The 21465-nt window shown below is 40.8% G+C and overlaps 1 protein-coding gene across 1 annotated transcript in view; it reads right to left on the reverse strand.

Annotated features, from left to right (window-relative positions):
• The window catches only part of rnf31 (ring finger protein 31), a 38860-nt gene that overhangs the window by 10378 nt on the left and 7017 nt on the right, over positions 1–21465 (reverse strand). Inside the window, exons 5-20 of the mRNA XM_069685518.1 lie at positions 20254–20452; positions 16839–17007; positions 15094–15227; positions 14136–14308; positions 13060–13293; positions 12788–12967; positions 9426–9566; positions 9131–9316; positions 8647–8853; positions 8378–8551; positions 6950–7048; positions 5693–5782; positions 4552–4666; positions 3719–3831; positions 1333–1443; positions 1002–1050 (exon numbers count right to left, since the gene is read on the reverse strand). Of these exons, the coding sequence (XP_069541619.1) occupies positions 1002–1050; positions 1333–1443; positions 3719–3831; positions 4552–4666; positions 5693–5782; positions 6950–7048; positions 8378–8551; positions 8647–8853; positions 9131–9316; positions 9426–9566; positions 12788–12967; positions 13060–13293; positions 14136–14308; positions 15094–15227; positions 16839–17007; positions 20254–20452 (2374 nt within the window). The remainder of the gene's footprint in view (positions 1–1001; positions 1051–1332; positions 1444–3718; positions 3832–4551; positions 4667–5692; positions 5783–6949; positions 7049–8377; positions 8552–8646; positions 8854–9130; positions 9317–9425; positions 9567–12787; positions 12968–13059; positions 13294–14135; positions 14309–15093; positions 15228–16838; positions 17008–20253; positions 20453–21465) is intronic.

Genomic DNA, 21465 nt, shown 5'->3' on the forward strand with positions numbered 1-21465 from the left:
GATGATAGAATCACCAATTATGAGGATTTCAGGAGGTTGATTCTTGCAGCCATTGTCATAGACCGACAATTTAGAGGACAGAGACAGATAGGAGATGCCAGGGGAATCCGGAACAGTAGAAGAGGGATTAGAGTCACCTGCGCAGATGACGTCATCATTGAGCGTCGAGGGGATCGGACCCACGTTAGGCCGTGGAAGCGATGGCTGCGGGGCAGGGAGAGGAGGCCAGTTTTCTGAGAAGGATACCGATGAAGGGGATGAACACCTTGGACGTTTACCCTGGGACATCAGTGGGCTAGTTGGAGGGATGCGACGCTTTCTGTGTCGGGAGTTTGGCAGGGCTGATTTCTCAGGAGCAGTGCGTGAGCATGTAGCCGGTAGCTCAGTTAACTTCTCCAGTGGGGTGAAGAAATTGGACAACGGGATGGAATTGTCGTCACATTCTTCCATGTCAGGGGAAAACAAGGGGAGAGAGACCGGTCTCCCCTTCCTAACAACGGTCGCCCAGGAGGAAGAGGGAGCATCCGATGTGCCGTGGACAGCGTTGGCCGAGCTGGGGCCATCCTGCTGCAGCGCTTCCACCCGGGCGAGGAGCGAGGATTGGCGCTGGAGGACATCATCCAGGAGGGTGACTTCAAGCTGGACAGCTCATGATCCTCCGGGGTGAGTGGGGACATTCTTGGGATGTTATCCGTCCCGCGGGCCTTGAGTTTGTGACCCCGAAAAAACATACTCTTGATGGGCTGTTCTGTGTCTGCAGCTTTAAATGCAAAGTTTCTGCCTACAACCTTGGAACTTGTTGAAGCAAAACCCATTGAAAATGACAATAGCAAAATGCATGCATTTCACTGGTAAGTGATAATGAAATGACTGCATGTTTTGACAATATAATGCAATGTCAGTGCAATGTATTGAGCCAGCTTTAGTAAATGTTTATTTAAGACTACTTGGAATGAATGGAAATATTTAGAACTATGAACATGCATGGAGTCCTTGCCTACCTGTCTGTGTTCCAGGAGAGGGTTCAGTGTTGAAGGTCACTCCATTATTCTGTTAGCCACAAAGAAAAGAAAGAACACTCACATTGGTCACTTGCATTATTTTAGTGTATTATTATTGTATGAATGTATTTCACAAAACACAAAATACCACCAAAAACCCCATATATAAAAACTAACCCTAACCCAAACTAAAAGGTCAGGCAAAATGACCAGCGATACGACTGAAATAAACTCCAATGGATGTGCTGACTGGTCATGGTTGTATAGTCGAATAAAACAGAGCTGATCCTTTGTTATATAGTTATATTTGTGGGTGTGTGTTTGTGTGTACCTGCAGTAAAGCCTGTAGTCTGGAGGGTTCCCAGTCTCTCAGATAGAAGAGGCAGTCTCTGGGATGATGGGCATGTAATCCAGACACACTGCACTCATCCACTGCACAGGTCTGACAGGAAGACAGGAGAAGAAATGTTGATTGTTTGCAACGGTAACAACGGTCACACTTTTCTTTATTTGCTAAACCATTGATTAGTAAAACTATTTGTCCAGGTCTAAAGATGTACTCTGGTTTAGTACAACTTATTTTAGTTTGCCAAACCTCAAAAGAATGGGTTTGATTTTTAGCCTAATCTCGCGGGATGGTCGTCACTGTGCTCCAAACATTATCTTTACTAGAATTTTCTTAAATTAAATTGTGTTTTGTTTCTTTGTATGTGTTTTCTAATGGGTGTTGAGCTCTCAGGGCCACCAACCAGTTACATCATCGGTCTCATTACTATGAAACAGCTGAACCAATCCCAGCAAAGATAGACAATAATATTTAAAAAAAAATTATATTGATGTGCAATGACATCAGAAACACATAAAAACTGTTTGTGGAAGGCACTTTATGATCATATGCATTCAACATAACACTTTGGTATCTAGGAGGCTGCAGATTAAATGCATGTTTTATACATATACAGTTTTTCTAAGTATAAGTAGAGAGGAGTTACTTTCCTAATTACTTCTGTTCATTTGTAATAAATGCAGATGTAAAAAAAACGATTTGAACGCATCTACTGTGCAATAACATTACACATGCATTATTAGTAATTAATGGTAGAGGTGGAAGTAACGAATTACAAGTACTCATCTTACTGTAATCAAGTAGCTTTTTTGTGTACTTCAAAATCAGTAATTCTACTTTTACTTAAGTATGTTTTAAATGAAGTAAAGTAATTTGCTACATTTGTACATCCATCTGTTACTGAGTAAAATAATTATCTACGGATATTGCGAGCTAGAAAGAAAAACTGACTTGGACTAACCACCAATCAAATGCATCGCATTAAAAACAGGCCAGTCAGATCAAAGTGTCATGAATCGCTTCAAAACAGCAGTTTTTTGTTTAACCAGAAACAGCCGTGAGATCGCTCTCTTCAAAGCCACCACACTCCATTAACAAAAACAGTCATTTAACCTTGCAGAACACGGGACTTGCTGGTCCACCGCTGCCTTGTTACACGCCGTAACACATGTTAGTTCTGAACTGAACTAACCCTTTAAAACGTCACACAATAACACAGACAAACTAACCGATCGAGGCAATGGCAGACCATCAGCAACTCCTGTGTTTTTCGAGGTAAAATTACGTTTTTTGTCAATGGAGTTTGGTGACTATGAAGAAAGCTATACAACGGCTGTTCGTGGTTAAACAAAAGATCAAATCTTTAACAAATAGTCCATCTCTCGTCATTTTGACACCAAAACATGTGAACATAGGGCCCAGGTTTGAAAAACACCTATTACTTTAACTACATAAACCTTTACATTGTTCCAACTGTACAATCATTTCCTCTCTTCCTCTTCAGTTCATTGCATAGGATGCCTGTGTAAGGTAACCTTGGCAAAATGTGTTTATAATAAAAATCAGCTGAATGGGAAAGTAACTGAATAACTTTGACTTTTAGTACTTTTTATATGAGCTTCTTCTTATTTTTACTTGAGTACAATTTCAGTCAAGAAACAGTACTTCTACTTGAGTAGAATATTTCAGTACTCTTTACACCTCTTATTAACGGTTAAATGACAAGGCCCCTTATTATACCAAAGAAAAGTCCTATATAAATAAAGATTTGGAACTATTTTGTTATTTTCTGCATTTCAGCTGCAGAGAGAATCAGGTCTGTATTTGAAACAGAGACAGGCCCTCATTCCTACTTTTTCCAGTTTCCCTGTTTACTAGCTGTTCATGCAAACTCAACAACTTACACTTGTGCATTTATATTTTGACTACTCCTATAATATCGTCCACCAGTGCATGTGTACAATTCTACTGTTGATCTGACAATTATTTCAAATGTCAAGATTTTAACACCGACTTTTTACTGAATAAGGAAACAGGCCCTATATACTGTATGTTGGTAAGTTAAGGCATTTTCATATGATTAAAACACACAATTTAGGAAAAAATATATAATTTACAAAGATTCTGAATAAATCATAGATCCAAAAACAAATCATGTCATGTTTCATGAGTCAGACATAAGGCAATTTTGAATGGAAAAAAAGCTAGTTACTAGTAATATAAAAGAAAAACATAATAAATATAATCCCCCAAACTAATTTCCCAGTGTAGACTACAGTCTAGGTTTTCATTTACAATACTGTCTTAATTACTATAGTGATAAATAAAGCATGAAAAGGTGATACAGGGCAACAGTGTGTGTCACACTTACAGTGTGGAAAGGGTTGTTGCAGCCACTGCAGAACTGGTAACGACACTGTGAGCAGCAGAAATGCATGCAGCCTCCTTTAGACAGCGCATACTGAAAGCGACAATTAGGGCAGGCTGGAAGGAGGGATGGAGGATGTTAATGTTGAGAGGGAGGAAAGGGGAAAACAGAGAGAGGAGGGAGGCAGGGTCAGAAAGAACATTAAGGTAAATTATTCTAATCTATTGCTGAGATTATTTAATCATTGAACTAATGTCCGTTGACTACTTTTGGAAGGTTAGATTGAAGGCAGGGTGCCTCACAGGAAGACCGGGGGTTGCTGTGGGCTTAGCAGTGCTGGGAGATGACATTTACATTTCAACAGAATTACACCTGTCCTACCTCACCTGATCTGCTGTGAAGAAAGCAGGGTGGAGAACCTGCATCTGCAACACATTGCAGCTGTCACGCCAAACTCATCCAATATGGCAGCTTTGTCACCTTCCTAATGCTTGAAAATATGACTATCAAGGTCCTCCAGTAGTGTCAGTTTGCACGTGCAGGGCTCCACGGTCAAATTTGGCTATAATAACTATGCAACTTCTGGTTGCACTTAATAAATAATAAATAAAGCTTGCTTAATTAGACAGTGTAGGCTCGGGGACATACTGCTGTCTACCACAAAGCCGGTTTCAGGCTGTTTTGTTTTACATTTATTACAAATGTATTATTAGTGCCCCTGTAGCTAAAGTAGAACCACATACTGCCTGCAACTACTGCTACTAGAAAATAATTCTGAGGAAGCATGCATGCATAAGAACGTGTGTGTGTGTGTGTGTGTGTGTGTGTGCTCTTACTGATGCCGTTGTCTCTGAGGTATCCAGCCAGGCCCTGTCGCTGATACTCTGGATCATTCTCTCTCTTCCATGACTGGTACTGCTCACAGGACAGGCCTGCATGCTGAGACTCCCACTGAATAGACAACACAGAAACATGCATATCCTGTGTGTTCCCATGGTAACCACCTGACCTTTCCCTGAAGAAATCATTGCTACAGAGAATTAAAGGGAACAAAATATAGAATACATTCAACTTACCTTAATTTTTAGGGAGTAGTCAGTCATGTTTTAATTACAGTTTTATATATTTATTTAGGTGTCAGCAGCTATAAGATCATGTTTCTGTTGTTAATAATCAATAGCATGTTGGCCGAACTTCAAAGGTCAACCTTTGCAAAGCATAATTCAGTATTTATGGATAACCATGTCACATTTTAAGCATGATAAGTCTCCAGCTCACACTGTGTCATGGTCGTAAAAGTCAGTGAACAGCTAAGTACTAGTTCAGTGAGGGGAGGAGGTGTGCGGAGAGTTTGATAAGCAGTTTGAGCAGGGGATGGATTAAAGGTAGAGATTTGAGGATCAGAGGGGATGAGACAATGACATCATGATAAAAAGTCATATACTGATTAAAGATGACACCAGTACTCTTCATGGTAAAACTGATTTTCAAGTGAAATGGGACACTGCAGTGACAAGGTTATCAGGCCCAAATAAGAATTAATGAAGGGAGGACAGGTGATTAAGGTTAGAGACACATCAGCGTATCCTCAGGATAGCAGGGATATGTCAGGTCTTGACAGCGAGTGAACAAATGACACAAAGGAGGCAAGTAAAATAAAAAGGAGAGCAGAGGAAGTCCTTTGGTCAAATCAAAATGAAACCAGTACAGCTGTACAAGAGGTGCTAACCCAGTTATGTAACCTATCAAGGTAACTGACATGATTGACTGCATCTAAGGTCGGTTAAATCAGGTTGGAACAAGAAGTTTCCCTGGCATCATTTATATTTCATTTAAAACAAGTTTAGATTATAAGTTTGAAAACTCTTAGGCGATCAGAAAAAAATAGGGTTTGTACCCTGTATTGTCCATACACAAAAGGTACAACACAGAAAGAGAGGCAGATGAAGAAATCAGATTAAGACTCATTATACTTACAGGCTTTTTGCACTGAGCACAGAAACTGTTACGACACTGAAAACAGGTGACCTTCAGCTGGTCTCCGTCATAGATGAACCCGTAAGAGCACTGAGAAGAGAAAACACAATGAATATTGTGTGAATGTGAATATGGCCAATATAAGTTATTGTTAGACTGTGAAGTCTCACAGGCAATGCAAATACACTGATTACTTCAGCGAATTAGTGTCATGAGTTCTTATTGTTTAATTTTGTATTTAATATATTGTGTTCTTGTCTTGATTTAGTCTTGTTTAGTTATGTAATTCATTTGTGTTTCATTGTCTAGAGATTTTCTGCTTGAGTTCTGCTTTCACAGTCCTGAGTTTGGTTTTTAGTGTTTCCTGTTTTATTTTGTAGTTCTTGCCCTATGTATGTTTTGTCTTGTTTTACTTCCTGCCTTTGTGTGTTTTCCCGCCTGTTTGATTATGTGCCCTGCCCTTATTGTTTTCACCTGCTCCCTTGATGGTCTCACCTGTGCCCGATTAGTTTCACCTCCCCAGTGTATTTAGTCTTTGTCTTCCCTTGTCCCTGTGCTAGTTCGTTGTCATCCATCGTACGTGAGTCTATGTCGTCCATCCTGTGTCGTCCTTCTCTGGAGTTTTTGTCTATGTCCATGATGGATATTGTTTGTGCTTCCCCTGACCCCTCGTGTCTCTTGGATTACCTGTTCCTGGTTTTGTAGTAAGTTTCTTGCTCCGCCTTTTGATTTTCCTTTTTGTCTTTTGTTGTAGTTAGATTTTGTTTTTGCATTTTTTGCCTTCTGTTTATTAAACCTATCTATCTAAGTCTGCATCTGGGTCCTCAACCTTTTGTTTAAATTTGAAACCTTGACAATTAGCAGTTCTGTTGAACTTGTGTCTGTTGTTTCTTCATCATTTCTGACTCCAGCAGTGGCCACGCTAAGTCGTCTAATGTACACAGAGCGTGTGTGATTATGCTGTAGCAGCTTTGTGTTGTTCAAATTTGATTTACTGGCAGTGAACACTGTGGACAGCAGTGTGTATTGGGACTTTGCTCTGACACACCATTTCTTAAAAGTAGTTTCAAATGATCAGGAGAGTAAGATCTCAGAAGGACTTTCCTGTCCTATAGTCTCTTTTACCTATTGTCTCCTCTATGTTAAAATTCCACAAAGACGGGCAAAGGGAATTTCAAGGTCAGGAAATTTGTGAACTGTCAGAGAACTACCCTTCAGGATACTGGTGCCTCCATAGAAACTGTACTCTGTACTCACGTGACAGCACCAGAGGAACTTGGGGTCCTTGATTAGAGCCTGCTCTGTCAGTTTCTTATGAAACAGCTCATAGACTTCTGACTCCAGGCACTCTCGCAGCTGAAGCACAAAATACAATAACATGACATGGAAATCAATACCTGAGAGGTTGTAACTGTTGTTGAGGTCGATGGGCTGTGGCATGTAAAAACACAGCTGTCATTCTTGAAAAGGACTCAAAACACATGACATTACTGGTAAGTTTGTGACAACATGTGTTCTGTGGCTCTGGTGGAGCTTTGTATTGTCTCAAAAAATATTGTAATGTCATGTCATGAGGGTTATCTCGGTATGGCCGAAGAGACAGGAAAGCCTGTTTTTTAAACCAGATGTGTTGAGTTTGAAAGATGTGCATATTTAGCACACAGCAAAGATCCAATGAAAGATGACTCATACTGGGGAGTGAGAGGATATGGAAGTCAGGATATGGAGAGCTTTGTGTCGGTCTCAGTAGTTTTTGGCCCGTGTATGGCTCGAGCAGGAATCTCCCTGAGATGAAGCAGGTGTGTGTGTAGGCAGCGGTGAGCTTGGAGTTTTCGGTGAGCAGTGAGTCTTCCTGCATTTCTCAGCAGATCGGTAACAAACCCAAAGCAAATTATTGATTTAGAGAGACAAAGGAAACAAAAGCTTACAGCTTGTCCAATAAACAACGTTTTTTCACTGTATCTTCAAACACACTGCTTTTTCCTTAGGAGTAGAAGCGCTGCTGTGCGTCCCCGTAAGAGTGACACTTGAGCAAACTCTCTTGAGAGTTTAAACTTGTGTAATCTGTAGACTTTAGACCAGGTTTTTGTTGGTCTAAGGCGCAGTCGCTTTCTGCATCCTCAAGATAGCAATGCGCCACCCCTTTGCCTGACCACACCTAATTTCAAAACCAACACACCCACGGGTGCTAATGGTGGCGCAAGATCACTTGCTATATACACAACGCTGGGCGTGAAAATGACGACTGCGCCGGGTGGAATATAGCAATGACAATTGCGCTGCGCGCTTTGCGCCGGGTGGACGATAGGGCCCAGTATCTTAAAAGATACAAAACAGACAAACAAAACCCCAAACCTTCAACCTTCAAACACCAGCATCTGTCATCATATGAAATGGGAGATAAAGATGATAAAATGATATGCATGCATCATCTATCACTCTGTGTGAAGTCTGCGTCTGAAAATACTCAATTTAGAGGGCTATTTGGAGGGCTCTATGACCTCTACCCCTCCATCCCAAAAAGTCAAGGGACAGCCTACACTACACTGCAGCACGCAGAACAGAGTGGTTTGGTCAAGTCATAGGGTCAAGGGGAGGGAAAGGGGGATTGATATTGTGCCCTTATTTCATCTGTACACTGTTGGAGTCCCAGATGTTACCCCCTCCCCCACTCTACTTTCCTACCTGGATGTCTAAGGTGGAGAAGTAGCTGTTGAGGTGTTCAGGGTCATTGATGTCCGGCTCCCAGCAGACTGGACACACCATGTCTCTGATGTGTTTGTCCCTAACAGCAATGGTGAAGTGCTGCTGGAAACAACCACAACACACTGAGCACTGGCAAGACGTCAGGGACTGCATCTGAGAGAGAAGACAAGAAAAAAGCATACGACTAAAGATACAGTTTGTTTCAGCACTGCCCAGTGCCCAGACCCAGAGAACTACTGTCTCATTACCTTGCTGTGGGGAAAGACAGAAAGGCAGATGGGACACTCTTTAGCCAGAACTCTCTTGATAAACTCCCTGTCGTGGGACTCTCGCACAGCCATCACAACGTCCTCCAGTGAATAGGGGGCGCTGTGCTCCAGAAGCAGCGACAGCGCCAGCTCACAGCGACCCCAACTAGGAAGATCGTACACTGCTAGTAACCTCCGACAAACGCGCTGGAAAAGAAGAACGGAAATACGTAGAGGGATAAGAAAAGAAAGTATTTACATATCCTACCAGCTCTCATAGGTTACATTTATGATCAACAGGTGTCCTCTTACAAGCATTCATTGATCTTTTGGCCATTCAGGCAGCAGAAAATGCTGAAAACACAACACTGACGAATTCAAATAAATCTGTTTTAGGGAATTTTTGTGCCTGATCCCTGTTCTCATCGACTCACATTTTTTAACACTTTTTGTATAAACTAACAAAACTATACACCCCCCTTACCTGTTTGTCTGGGTGGTGGATATCCACAGGTTGCTCGGGCTTGTCACTCCAAATACGCTTGTGGAAGGGTTCCAGCAGGGGTCGCTGCAGCAGGACCAAGGCCCCTCTGACCTCACCACCACTCTGTCTCAAAACCTCATGACAGTGAGCCTCATCGCTGAAGCCCAGTGCACACAACTCCTTTACCTGAGAGGGCAGGGTGAAGAAAACAATGATGCCAAATCTTGAAGACGAAGGAAGACTGAAGGAAAACCACAGAGCATCTCTAAATAGTTTAAGAAGACATGTTTGTCACCTTGGCGAGTCTGTCTCTCAGAGCTTGTCTGGCAGCTCTCTCAGTGTCGCCCCCTGCTGTCAGCCAGGCCTGCTTGGCCTCTGCTCTGGACAACTGGACCCCACTTTCTGTATCTGCACATTCTGTTTCTTTCCCATCATCCTCAGAAAAGTCAAGGGAAAACAAAAGGATAGTCAGTCAACAGCAGATAGACATCACAGTGACAGTTAAATCGAAACGCTGCATGCTGAGTTGTGCAAAAGTAATCTCGTGGAACAAAGAAAAAACCCAAATTCTACATGCACAATTGAGACCAAAATCATTAACATCTAAGTATTTAACAATATCAAACTAATCCCGGAGCCATATTTGAAAAAGAGCAACCCTTCCATTATATGGTTCTGGCTCCGTTCCTTTCAGCAGCAGAGATGCTGCTGCTGACAGGAAGAGACGAAACAAACTGGTGAGGAAGGCCAGCTCTGTCCTCGGTTGCCCTCTTGACCCTGTGGAGGTGGTGGCTGACAGGTGAATGATGGCCAAGCTGTCGTCTCTGATGGACAACACGTCCCATCCCTCGCAGGAGACCATAACACCACTGGGAAGCTCGTTCAGTGACAGGCTCGTTCACCCGCAGTGTCTCACGCAGAGATACCACGGGTCTTTTCTTCCTGCCGTGGTCAGACTCTATAAACAACAGTAAACACTCCACCAAAACAGACACAAAGTGCAATAGCACTCATGTTTAGAGTACTGCAACTCTCAACTTATTTTTATATGTTAATGTGCAATATCACTTTCTCACTTCTCAACATGTGAAATACTTATATTATTACATCATTTGTTCATTCATTCATGCTGTACACTTGCTGACTTAGTTTATCATTTGGTCTGTTGCATATTATCTTATTAGCTCTGTAAGTATTTGTTAGCATACACTTGTTTAGTTACTTATTTTATATGCACTTTATTGTAATAAAGTAAAGGATTATCTTATCGTATATACATTCCTGGCCTGCCAAGAGTTTAACATAGGAAGGAGTCCTGTCAGCCAACTAGTCCTGGGACTGGCTGACCTTTCACCTTCTGACATCACAAACCCCATCCAGCCTCTGAGCAGATCGCTGTAACTGAGGAGATTTGCCTGAACCAAACTAAGGCCAAAGAAAAAGAAAACACTTCATTTGTTGGAATGCTTTTACACACTCACAACACAAACTGGAGACAAACAGACCCTATACCGTGGCAGACTACCAAACCACAGCAACTGATAAGGAAGACATTGACAGTGTACACACTTTAGTCTGGTCATAGAGAAGGACACACACAGGGAGACCTGGCTACCCACAGAGGTCAGAGTGTGCTGTTGCTGAGGTCTAAATATTATTATTTTTATTTCTTTATGTATTACTTTTGACTTTGTACAGTGAGACAAATGCTTTACTTATCATACCAATACTAGTGTACAATACTGCGAGTGACAAATCGGTCGACTGTAATCTGGCTTACTACCACGATAAAAACCCAAAATAACCAGATCTTGAGGTGATTTAATTACAGGATCGAAAGGATGCTGGAAAAAAAACTACATGACGATGCAGATTTGTAAAAAGTTTAAATTAATGCTTTGGCAGGTCTGTTTACAAGACAAGATAAGTATACATTTTAAAATCTGCAGAGTCCCTTTCACCTTTAAGAAGAAGCTAAAGACCCAGCTCTTTCATGAGCACCGCTGCACTTAATGATATTGAAGCTATTGATGATGATGACATTGAGGATATTGTTGATTATGATATTCATGATGATGATGATGACTATATTACCTTGTTGATGTTGTTGATGATAAAAAAAAAACGCCCTATAAACTGCCCGTCGGCACCAGTGTCCAATCACACTTTAAGCTGTTTGTTGGCTCTTACTGACTTTGTTCCCTCCTGTTTGATCATTGTTTGTGTTGTGTTAACTCTCAGATGTGCATCGATTTGGACAAAAGTGTCCAAATGAAATAGTAAGAAGACATTCACTGACAACAGTGCTGCGGCACCGTGTCAGTTCACCTCCTGGCTAGTAGTTATCGCAATTTCAATTTTGATAACATGAGAACCAGGCTTTCTTGAATATCAGAAAGTATGGCTGAAGTCAAGAAATGAAACAGCCTCCTAACTCATGGTTAAACTATAAACCTGCACAAAAATGACAATTACCAACATCAGCAGAACATATGTTTACAGACACATTAAAACACTAACAATATATTTTTTTGCATTTTGGAACATAAATAACAAACTTAACAACTTAAACTACTCTGCAGCTCCCTGCAGCAGTGAGACATTCACAGAACGGCAAATTAAGACGTTTTGTGAGGTCCCTTTCACGTCTCATAAAGCTGTTAAAGTTACGATGTTACGGTGCTACAGACAGACAGAGAGCAGAGCAGAGAGACTGCCATATCACCGTGATGCTACGTGTTGATTGAGTCCCGACCTGTGGACTGTTGGCTGAGCTCCAGACCGCTGCCCCGCGATAGACAGTCCATAGATCGTCCAAAATGCCCCAAACAGAGCAGAATGATAAGAATAGAAACACAGACGAAGGGCAGATCCTCTGCAGATACAGACACCAGCTCACACTTCTCCTGGATTATGATGTTGATTAATAGGGAATATTTAATATAGAAAATTCTGCTCATTAAGCCTGTTATTACTATTATTAGCAGTATCAGTCTGTTAAATGAGCTGGTCTGTGTTTAGTGACTTTCATCTTCAGCAGCACTGTGTGAAGGTGGGAAAAACAGGAAAATCATTTGTGTCATTGTGTGTTTTTGTGTTAAACTCACTTCTATTTAATTTGATATTTTATTTTGGTGCTTTTTAAGCTGCTACAGAAACACTGTTTTATTTGAATGTCATGCAAATGTGACAATAACTTTTCAGATTTGGAATTTTAATATTTTAATTTCAGATACATTTTGAACATATGTGAATATATGGGCCGATATATCGATATCGGAATTCTTTTACTCCCTAATATCGGAATCGGCTTCGGCCCAAAAAATCCAATATCAGTCGGGCTCTAATTGTCACATTGTAACATGGTTGGTGTTCGAAGAGAAATCAGCCATTTCTGATGCCACTTTAGAGTATCAGGAGAATCCCAATGCTGAGAGGCTTTTGCGATACACCTGCAAGATTTCTTGCTTGTGTTAAAAACTCTTTCAATAACTTGCCTGGTGTAAATTTGGGTCTTTACATTGTGATCACACCGTGCAGGAACTTCACTTCGCTTGTGGTCTAAATACAGCTTAAAAGTTCCTTATAGAGGAACAAAGAGGTGAGATTTGTCAGGATTAAAAAGGCTTTAAGATAAAAAGAAATGAGCATACTGACTGTGTTCTCTGTTGAGGTCCTATCATACTGAAGGGAGGATGTTGCCACCAACATTCTGATCTGGTCCAGCAGTAAAGGGAGTTCTGTCTTTAACCACTTGCACGGCAGGATGCTGCTGTCCCCAGTTACCCTCATGCTTGTGTATACCTCCTCAGGACTCACTCCTTTCTTCTCCCCATCCTGACACAAACATAAAGGATAGAAACATCGGAATACAGACATCAAATGTAGTCTCCATCAGAGGAACATGACTGGTATTGAAGGTGACTTGCTCTAATCAGGCGAATGAGCTTCAGTCCCTCCTCCTTCATTAGCCTCTGTCTCAAGGAGTCCAGGTCTTCAGAGGCAGGCTCTTTGGGTTTGATAGACAGGGCAGGGACGCGTCTGACAGGAGAAGGAGGGCGGAGCTTAACAGGCAGGGGTGCAGGCTCTGGATGAGAGAGGTCACACATCTCGCACACTGTGGCAGGTGAGTAGTTCAGATAGGTACAGAACTGACACACCCACTAATCAGACAGACACAGAGAGAGAAAGAGTCACAAACTATACAAAAGTCAAAACGTTATCCGCAAATGTTCCTGAGAAACTGCACACTCGTAATCACACAATCACACAACATTGAGGAATGATCTGAACTCACATGTTGAAGGTTTGAACTCCTAACACTACAACACCTCTGCAAACCCACACACTTGTAAAAGTTAAAGTTATTAACAAAATCTTGTTGATGTTCGTTGTTTTTTCAACCTTGGTGTTGTAGGCCTCATCCAACCAGTCTAGCTGCAGTTGTCTTTCATTAGTGTTTGCAACAGAATGACATTGTATATTAACATATTAAAATATTTAAAAGAACAGATCATCCTAAAAACTAAACAACAACATAAGAAGTGTTCATTAAACAGAAGAGAGCACCGCCGAATCATTAGCAGGAGAGACATAATACCAGAGAACGTCTCTCTCTGACTGTCAGGAGACCCTTCTGGTGACAGTAGAGCTTACAGGTACGAGGTAACACTGTCCATGAATTGATCATTGATGCCGTTTTCTCAGACGAATAGACTAAAGCAAATTAACCAGATGAAATTAAAAATCTCTCCAGTCTTCACTATCACTTTAATGTGAATGGCACAGATGGGCAGACAGACAAAATGAGAACATTATGCCTCTGCCAATGGATGTCCCAAGCACGGAGGTATATTTTTATTGTTATATTCTTTTGTTGCATAAGGACTACAACGTACATTCTGTTCTGCAACCTTGAATTAAAATTACAGTAAAGTTGATCAATCATTGAACTTCATTGGAGCCATGCTGCTTACATGTCCTGCAAATAAATCTATTAACTGACCTGGCTGTCAGGGTCACCAGGCATGCCCAGAACTGGTGCTGGTGGTCTTGGGGGGAGGATGGGAGGGTGTGGCGGGGTCACTGGAGGTCGTGTGGCTAAACGTGGTCTTTCACACACCTCACACAGAATGCTGCTGGCCGCATTTACCATGGTGCAGCTCCTACACTGCCACTCTTGAGAAGGAAACATTTACACACACATATAAATGTCAATTTATTCCATTCCCATGTTAATTATATGCAATTATGTCCTTTGTGGAAAAACACAACTGCTCCATTCCAAAAGATCCGTTACTATAGTCGTCATTTCTTACTTGATTTAAATTTCTATGTAAACTATGTTTACTTTGCCACTCTTTCCAGGTTTTAATCTGTTTCTAAACCACCCCTTTCAAATATTTCTGACAAGTACCCCCATGATAGGCACAAATAATATCAGTTGGGAAAAAAAACTTAATAAGGAGGTACATTACACGGTGCAGCATCAGGGTCTGATTTACAAAAAACCGACCTAACTGAAAAAGTGACGCCTCATCGGGTAGCGCCCATACAACCTATTCTTTCTGATACTAATGGTATTCTGTAGGCTCTGCTTTCTTAATGACTTCTTCCTCTGTGTTGTAAGATGCTTCTGTGTCTTAACTTCAAATCATTTACTTGATTTTGTCATTCAACATCTGAAATGGCTTCATGTTTAACAAATGTTATGTTAAATGTGATTGCTTTTGTAGTGACAGTTGAGAGATAACAGCACTTAATATTGTATTTAATGTGGTTCATGGAAATTAAAATTAACATTTAACTGAACTTATTATAGTATAATACTAAACTAAAACTTAAAAATCCCCTGAAGTACCTCTAGGGTACGCGTACCAGCATTTAGAAACACTGGCAGAGAGTACTCCACTTAGTTTTAGCTCACTTTCAGTGTCAGAAAGGAAACTAGAAAGTACACAGACCAGTGATGGTGGCAGGTTGAAATTCATCAGTTTTAGAGCAGATCGATTCCATGCAAGGGCGCTCACACTCCTCACACAGCACATCCTGGACAGAGTTAACTTTGGTGCAGTGAAGGCAACGCCAGGTGGATGAACTAAAACAAGAGAGGAGTGACTGTTTTAGCGACATGAGAACCTGTTTGTACAGATATACATACATACTGATTGGGTGGCATACTGACAAGCACTCAGTTCAAACTTGCACTTTTTCTAAACTGCCATTAATTCTCTTTGATCAGCTTGAACTTTGGTCATGTGTTGTTGAGCTTGTTTAAGGCAGTATGGTAAAATGGACTGTAATTATATAGCGCTTTTCTAGTCTTTGCGACCAACTCTACCACTGAGCCACAGCCATCCCATAGAGTATGTAGAGTATAAACTCTAAAAGTAGGGAGCATAGTCTTGCCAGCCCGGTTAGTCATTTTATAGATGAAAATGGAAACGAGTAACTGCATTTACTTTTCATCTTTTCTGCATTCCAATAATGACGTGATAGAAAATAACAGCTGATCTGCACCAAACCACAGGTGGGGAAAGAGAGCAGCTGTGCAGCAAAGAAAGTGGCTTTTCAAGTTTTCTGTAATTATACATACAGCACATCTAATAACACATGTTACCTTAACAGTTAAAGGGCTCTACTGTCAGCATACTACAGTTGTATTTCTTCAAAATACCATTTTCTGTTGTTCTTGCTAAGGCTTATTCTTCGATGGCTCAGTTGACTTGAGGTGTCCCTCAAGGCTCTGTATTTTGCACTCTTTTGTTTTGTAGATGCATGCTGCCACTTGGTGTTTTTTTTCTTTTCTTTTTTTTTTTTTTTACTTAGGCCACTTATATCAAGTGTTAATCTACAAAAGACTTTAACCTATTCTGGCACTGTTTAATCAGTTGGGGCAACCTACACTGTCTATAGTTGGTACTAATGTTTCTGCTCTACAAAGAGGCATGATCACATAACCCCTTTACTTGCCTCCCTACATTGCATCTGTGTTACTGCTCACTTCTCAGGCTTTATAGGACCTTGATTAAAAATACATTTCTGATTTAATGACCTTGTATGCGTCCACTCAACATTTACCCTGCTGTTAACTCACAGGTCAAGTTTCTAGACAAAAGGGTGATCCGGCTTTTGCTATCAGAGCTTCAACACTATGGAACTCCAGCCCCTAAGCTCATATTTTAATACTGTTTTTATTTATACTATATACTTTACTTCCTTTTTATTTATTTCGTTTTACCATTTATTAATACAATTTGCCAATTTCAAGTAAAATGCCAAACTGTATTTTGTAGTAACAAACAAGTGCCACAAGATGGCAGTAGCTATATACAGTGCCACATAGGTACTAGGCAACCCACTGAATTTTCCATTACGATTTTAGAATTTAAAACGAATACAAGAAGTGCTTGGTTTGTACTAACAGCGTCATGCAGTTACTTGTTAGCACATGGAAAAGAGGCCTTGTGCGGAAACAGCCAACTTAGAAGTAAAGTCCTGCTTCTAATACAATCCTGATTCAAATAAAGGCCTGGTACCTTCTGCAATTGAGGTAAATAAGGGTCCTTGTCACTATTTAAGAAAATAAATAAAGTTACTATTACTAAATCATTCCCCAAATCCTAAAGTTAACTGTTACTTTATATTGACAGTTGTCCAGCAGTTTGGTCAGAATCTATTCAGTTTGCTTAAAATGATTGATCCTGACCTGTGATTGTTCCTTTTTTGGGATGATGAGGATGATGTGACAGCCATTCGACGGTGGTTGGCCCTTTCAGGGTAGGAGTGATACAGTCTGTCACATTCTGAGCAGAGCCCCTGCAGGCAGGTGAGGCAGTGGGCGGAGATACGGAATATTTCACAGATTGTGCAGTTCTCTGAAACAAGGAAAACAAAAGAAAAAGTGTGCCAAACAATGTTACAATATTTTCTGCGATATGAACAGGCTGTAAAATTCCTGTGAGTAACCATTATCTTATCATAGAGTAAAAAGAAGACCCCTAAACACGAAGCAGGGCATAAACAGTTGATATCTTAAAGGGGGTAGCTGTGGTTCTTGATGTTGAACAGTACAAACTCTTCAGGCACCAAAGTATATCTGCAGTATGCTATTGCAAATGTGGTTGTCTAGCACATAACAAGTTGAAGTGGGTGGGAGTTGTAAATGGACTGAGAACCTGTTTGAGTTCTTATTTCAGGGTGTTGATGATTGTGATCTGGATTAAAGGGTAAAAAAAGTAAATTAAATTTTTTTGAAACATAAAAATAAATATTTTAAATAAAACAATATTTTACACTATATGCCACGTTCACCCTTTCACACACACATTCATACACAGATGGCAGAGGCTGCTATACAAAGAGCCATTGTTCTGCATAACAAAAGCTTAATTAGGGTCACACTAACATGCCAAAGGTAATGCCTTTGGGAACAATTTGAGCTTCAGTGTCTTGCCTACTGGATACTTTAACATGTGGCCTGCAGGAGCTGGGATCAATCTGCCAATATATGATATATGACATAGGACAGCTGCTCTACTTCTGAGCCACAGGCACCCCAAAGTTAATAGTTAGTAGAGAGTTGCATGTAGGAAGTAAGATGTATTAGGATCCTCATTAGCTGATGCAGAACATCAGCTTCTCTTCAAGGGGTCCACACAAAACATAAAAAAATGATAACACTAACAGACAGAGCATTCACATGAAATAAAAATCATGTGAACAGTAAGACACTTACAGACTTAACAAAAAAAAAGATCCACATAAAATAAAACCAGGAAAGTATAAGTAAAAGTATTCTTTCTCTCAAAATATTACTAAACATATTCTTATTAATATAGACAAAAAGTATAGATTTATAGTGAAAAGGTTGTGTATGATTGAATACACACTAAAATTTGTAAGCACTAAATATGCGTACAGAGTGAAATCCTACAATATATTTACACTTACTGATATTTCTAAACATTAAATAGAAAGGTGTAGGTCCTTAGGTGCTGCTTCACTTGTGTTTTTAACGTTTTTTTCTGCTGTGTGCTTTAGCAATCTGAGATGGAAGTGAGTCCCATGCAACCATGACTTGATGCAATATCGTGCTTTGCTTTGATTGTGTTCTAGCTTTAGGAACTGAATAGTGACCTCTGGTGGGGCAGATGGAAGGATGGATGGATGGATGGATAGATACTTTATCGAGGGAAATATAGGCATCCAGTAGCTTACAAGACATATGACAAAAGACATCTGTCACCCCAACCCCCCTTAAGCCTGTAAAAAAGATATGTGTGATAGAACTGAATGTGTGTTGGCTATACAAACAATAAGGAATTTTCAATACAGGAATTATTACCAGAATCCTAAAGTTAACTGTTATTTTGTATTGACTGTTGAGCAGCAGTATGGACACAATCTATTCAGTTTACTTTGCAACACCCATCGACCCTGACCTGTGATTTCCTTTTTTGGGTTGATGATGATGATATTGATGTCTTTTAAAAAGTTACTGCAAGGTGTTTACTGTGATCTGTCGGGACTCTTGCTTTTGCTTATCAAGCCTGACAGATACTTGTTTTTTGTTTTTTTTAAATATTAAATATTCTTCTGAATTTTCTGTCACAAAAATTTTTAGTCAAACAAATCAGGACCAGCTGTTGGTTGAGAGGCAGGGTTACACCTTGGACTGATCTCTAGTCAATCACAGGGCTGACACACAGAGACAGACAACCTTTCACACTCACATTCACACCTACAGGCAATTTTAGAGTCACCAATGAACGAACATGTCTTTGGACTGAGAGAGGAAGCTGAAGTACCTGGAGAGAACCCATGCATGCACTGGGAGAACATGCAGACTCCACTCACATCATGGTCAGGATGTGGAGAAGAAAGGAGTAAATATATCTGGAAGGGTGAACATGTGCTGGTTGTGTTAAACTAACATGAATAAACACCAATGAAGTACTTTTGGTCTGAATAGAACTTTAGAGATGAGAAATATTCTTTAACCCTCCTGTTATGTTCATTTGTCAGGAACAACAATAATGTTCCTGGGTCAATGTGTTTTATCGTCCAAGAGTTGTCAGAAACCAAAAAATCAAATTAATGAATATTTATTGCATTGGTATTATTCACCATTTATTTATCACCAATCCATTACAATAATACACTAACTCGTTTAATTATAAAAAAAATACATGTTCAACTATTTTTAATTATTTTGTTTCCTCATGGGTTGATGTTGAGGGTTACGCCGGGGACACACCGGACGCGGAAGCGCTGCGAATAGCCGCGAAGCGGAGCCACTTCCTTTCGGCGTCCATGTTAACCGATTGTGTCGTTCACACCAGATGCGCCGCGGTGCGCACCTTCCCGGACGGCTCGCACCCTGCAGCGATCGTTTCGCCGTCTGGTCTATTTTTTGCGCGAGCTGCGAGCGATCGCGTCAATCCTGGCAGGAAGTCACACATGAAACGAGAGAATCCGGTCAATTTTCAAGATAAAACACCGCGATTGACAAATGCGATGTTATATTTGTGTGCTTTTATATATTTGTCAGTATCTAAACAGAGTGCGAGAGAGATGAAGATACATGCACGTACGCACACACACACACACACACACACACACACACACACACAAGAAAGAGAGAGACAGAAAGTGGGCTGGCTATAGGGCAGGGTGTCAAAACACACACACAAACAGAGAGAGCATGATGAAAAAACAGCTCCAAATGTGAGTAAACGACAGCTGCGCACCGGCGCAGAGAAATGCGCGTCTGCTGTGAACGGAAGTGCTCCGGCTCGCGCGCGATTTTCGTTGTGCGGTGCTTTGCAGCGCTTCCTCGTCCGGTGTGTCCCCGGCGTTAGGGTTAACCCTAACCTCCTCTGTTCAGGAGCCAGGATGATAGAAATACATGAGATGAACCATTTTAATTTAAATGTTGATAACACCAATTTAGATCAGCAGAAGAAGTTTCAGACTCAAAAAATACTAAAAAGGGTCAATTTAACAGGAGGGTTAACAAGCATGCCTACATACACCTACATCAGCTTCCTTTATTTAAAAACAAAGATACCCACGCACAAATACATACATAGCAATCGATGTGGTTAATGCACTCTTCTAACCTGGGTGTTTGTTTGAGGAGGTGGAAAAGACCTGAATGGACCTGAGACTCTGGTGGTTGGAAGACAGGAAATGGCCATTGCTGCTCTTCTTAGAGGAGTGATGGTGGAGGGGGAAGGCGAGAGACTTGGTCTGACCTTTTGAATGACATGACGTGGAGGAGGACTGGTAGACCACAGCGTCAGTGTTGAGTCCTACATCCTTGAAGGAGAGAAGAGAGAGTAAAAGCTTACTTGAAAAAGTGGCACTACAGTCAAGTCAAATCGAAGTCAAATCAAAGTTTATTTATAAAGCACATTGAAAACAACCACAGTTGACCAAAGTGCTGTACAGTCTTAAAACACAATATCAGATAAAAGAATCAATATACATAAAATTAACAATAAAAACACAATTAATAAGAGTAAAATATGGTTGCATAATAAAATGTCAACCTCAACTGGAATTCCACAGGTTTGGAGCAGCCACCTCAAAGGCTCTGTCTCCTCTGGTTTTGAGCCTGGATCTTGGAGCATCCAAGAGCATCTGATGTGTTGACCTCAGTGCTCTGACTGGAGCATGACGGTGCAACAACTCAGACAAGTAGGATAGTGCCAACCCATTTAAACTTTTAAAATCGTGTAATAAAATGTTAAACTGGATCCTGAAACTGACAGAAAGCCAGTGAATAGAAGCCAGTACTGTTGTGATGTGATCATGTCATCACCAGTCAGAAGACAGGTAGCTGCATTCTGGACCGGCCGTAAGAGACAAAGAGACGACTGATCTACACCAACATACAAGGAGTTACAATTATCCAAACAAGAAGTAATAAACAAGTGAATGACTCTCTCAAATTAATTTGGAGGAAGATAGGCCTTTACCTTCCTAAATGGACCTAAATTACCTAAAAGGACTGTACTTATATAGTGCTTTTCTAATCTTTGCAACCACTCAAAGCTGCTTTTACACTACATGTCACATTCATCCATTGACACACACATTCATACACTGATGGCAGAGGCTGTTACGTAAAGTGCCTAACTATCAATCAGTTACCACAAGCATACCCGTTGGCTATGCCACCGGCAGCAATTTCGACCAGTAGCCTGAGGGAGCTGGGGATCGAACCTCCAACCGTCCAATTGAAAGACGACCGACTCTACCACTGAGCCACAGCTGCCCCTCAAAATTTGAACAAACTGTCGAAGATCACTCCAAGATTTCTGACTGAA

This window comes from Semicossyphus pulcher, unplaced genomic scaffold (assembly GCF_022749685.1).
Source record: "Semicossyphus pulcher isolate SPU_LCO1_2020_fin unplaced genomic scaffold, fSemPul1.0.p SCAF_7, whole genome shotgun sequence".
NCBI lineage: Eukaryota > Metazoa > Chordata > Actinopteri > Labriformes > Labridae > Semicossyphus > Semicossyphus pulcher.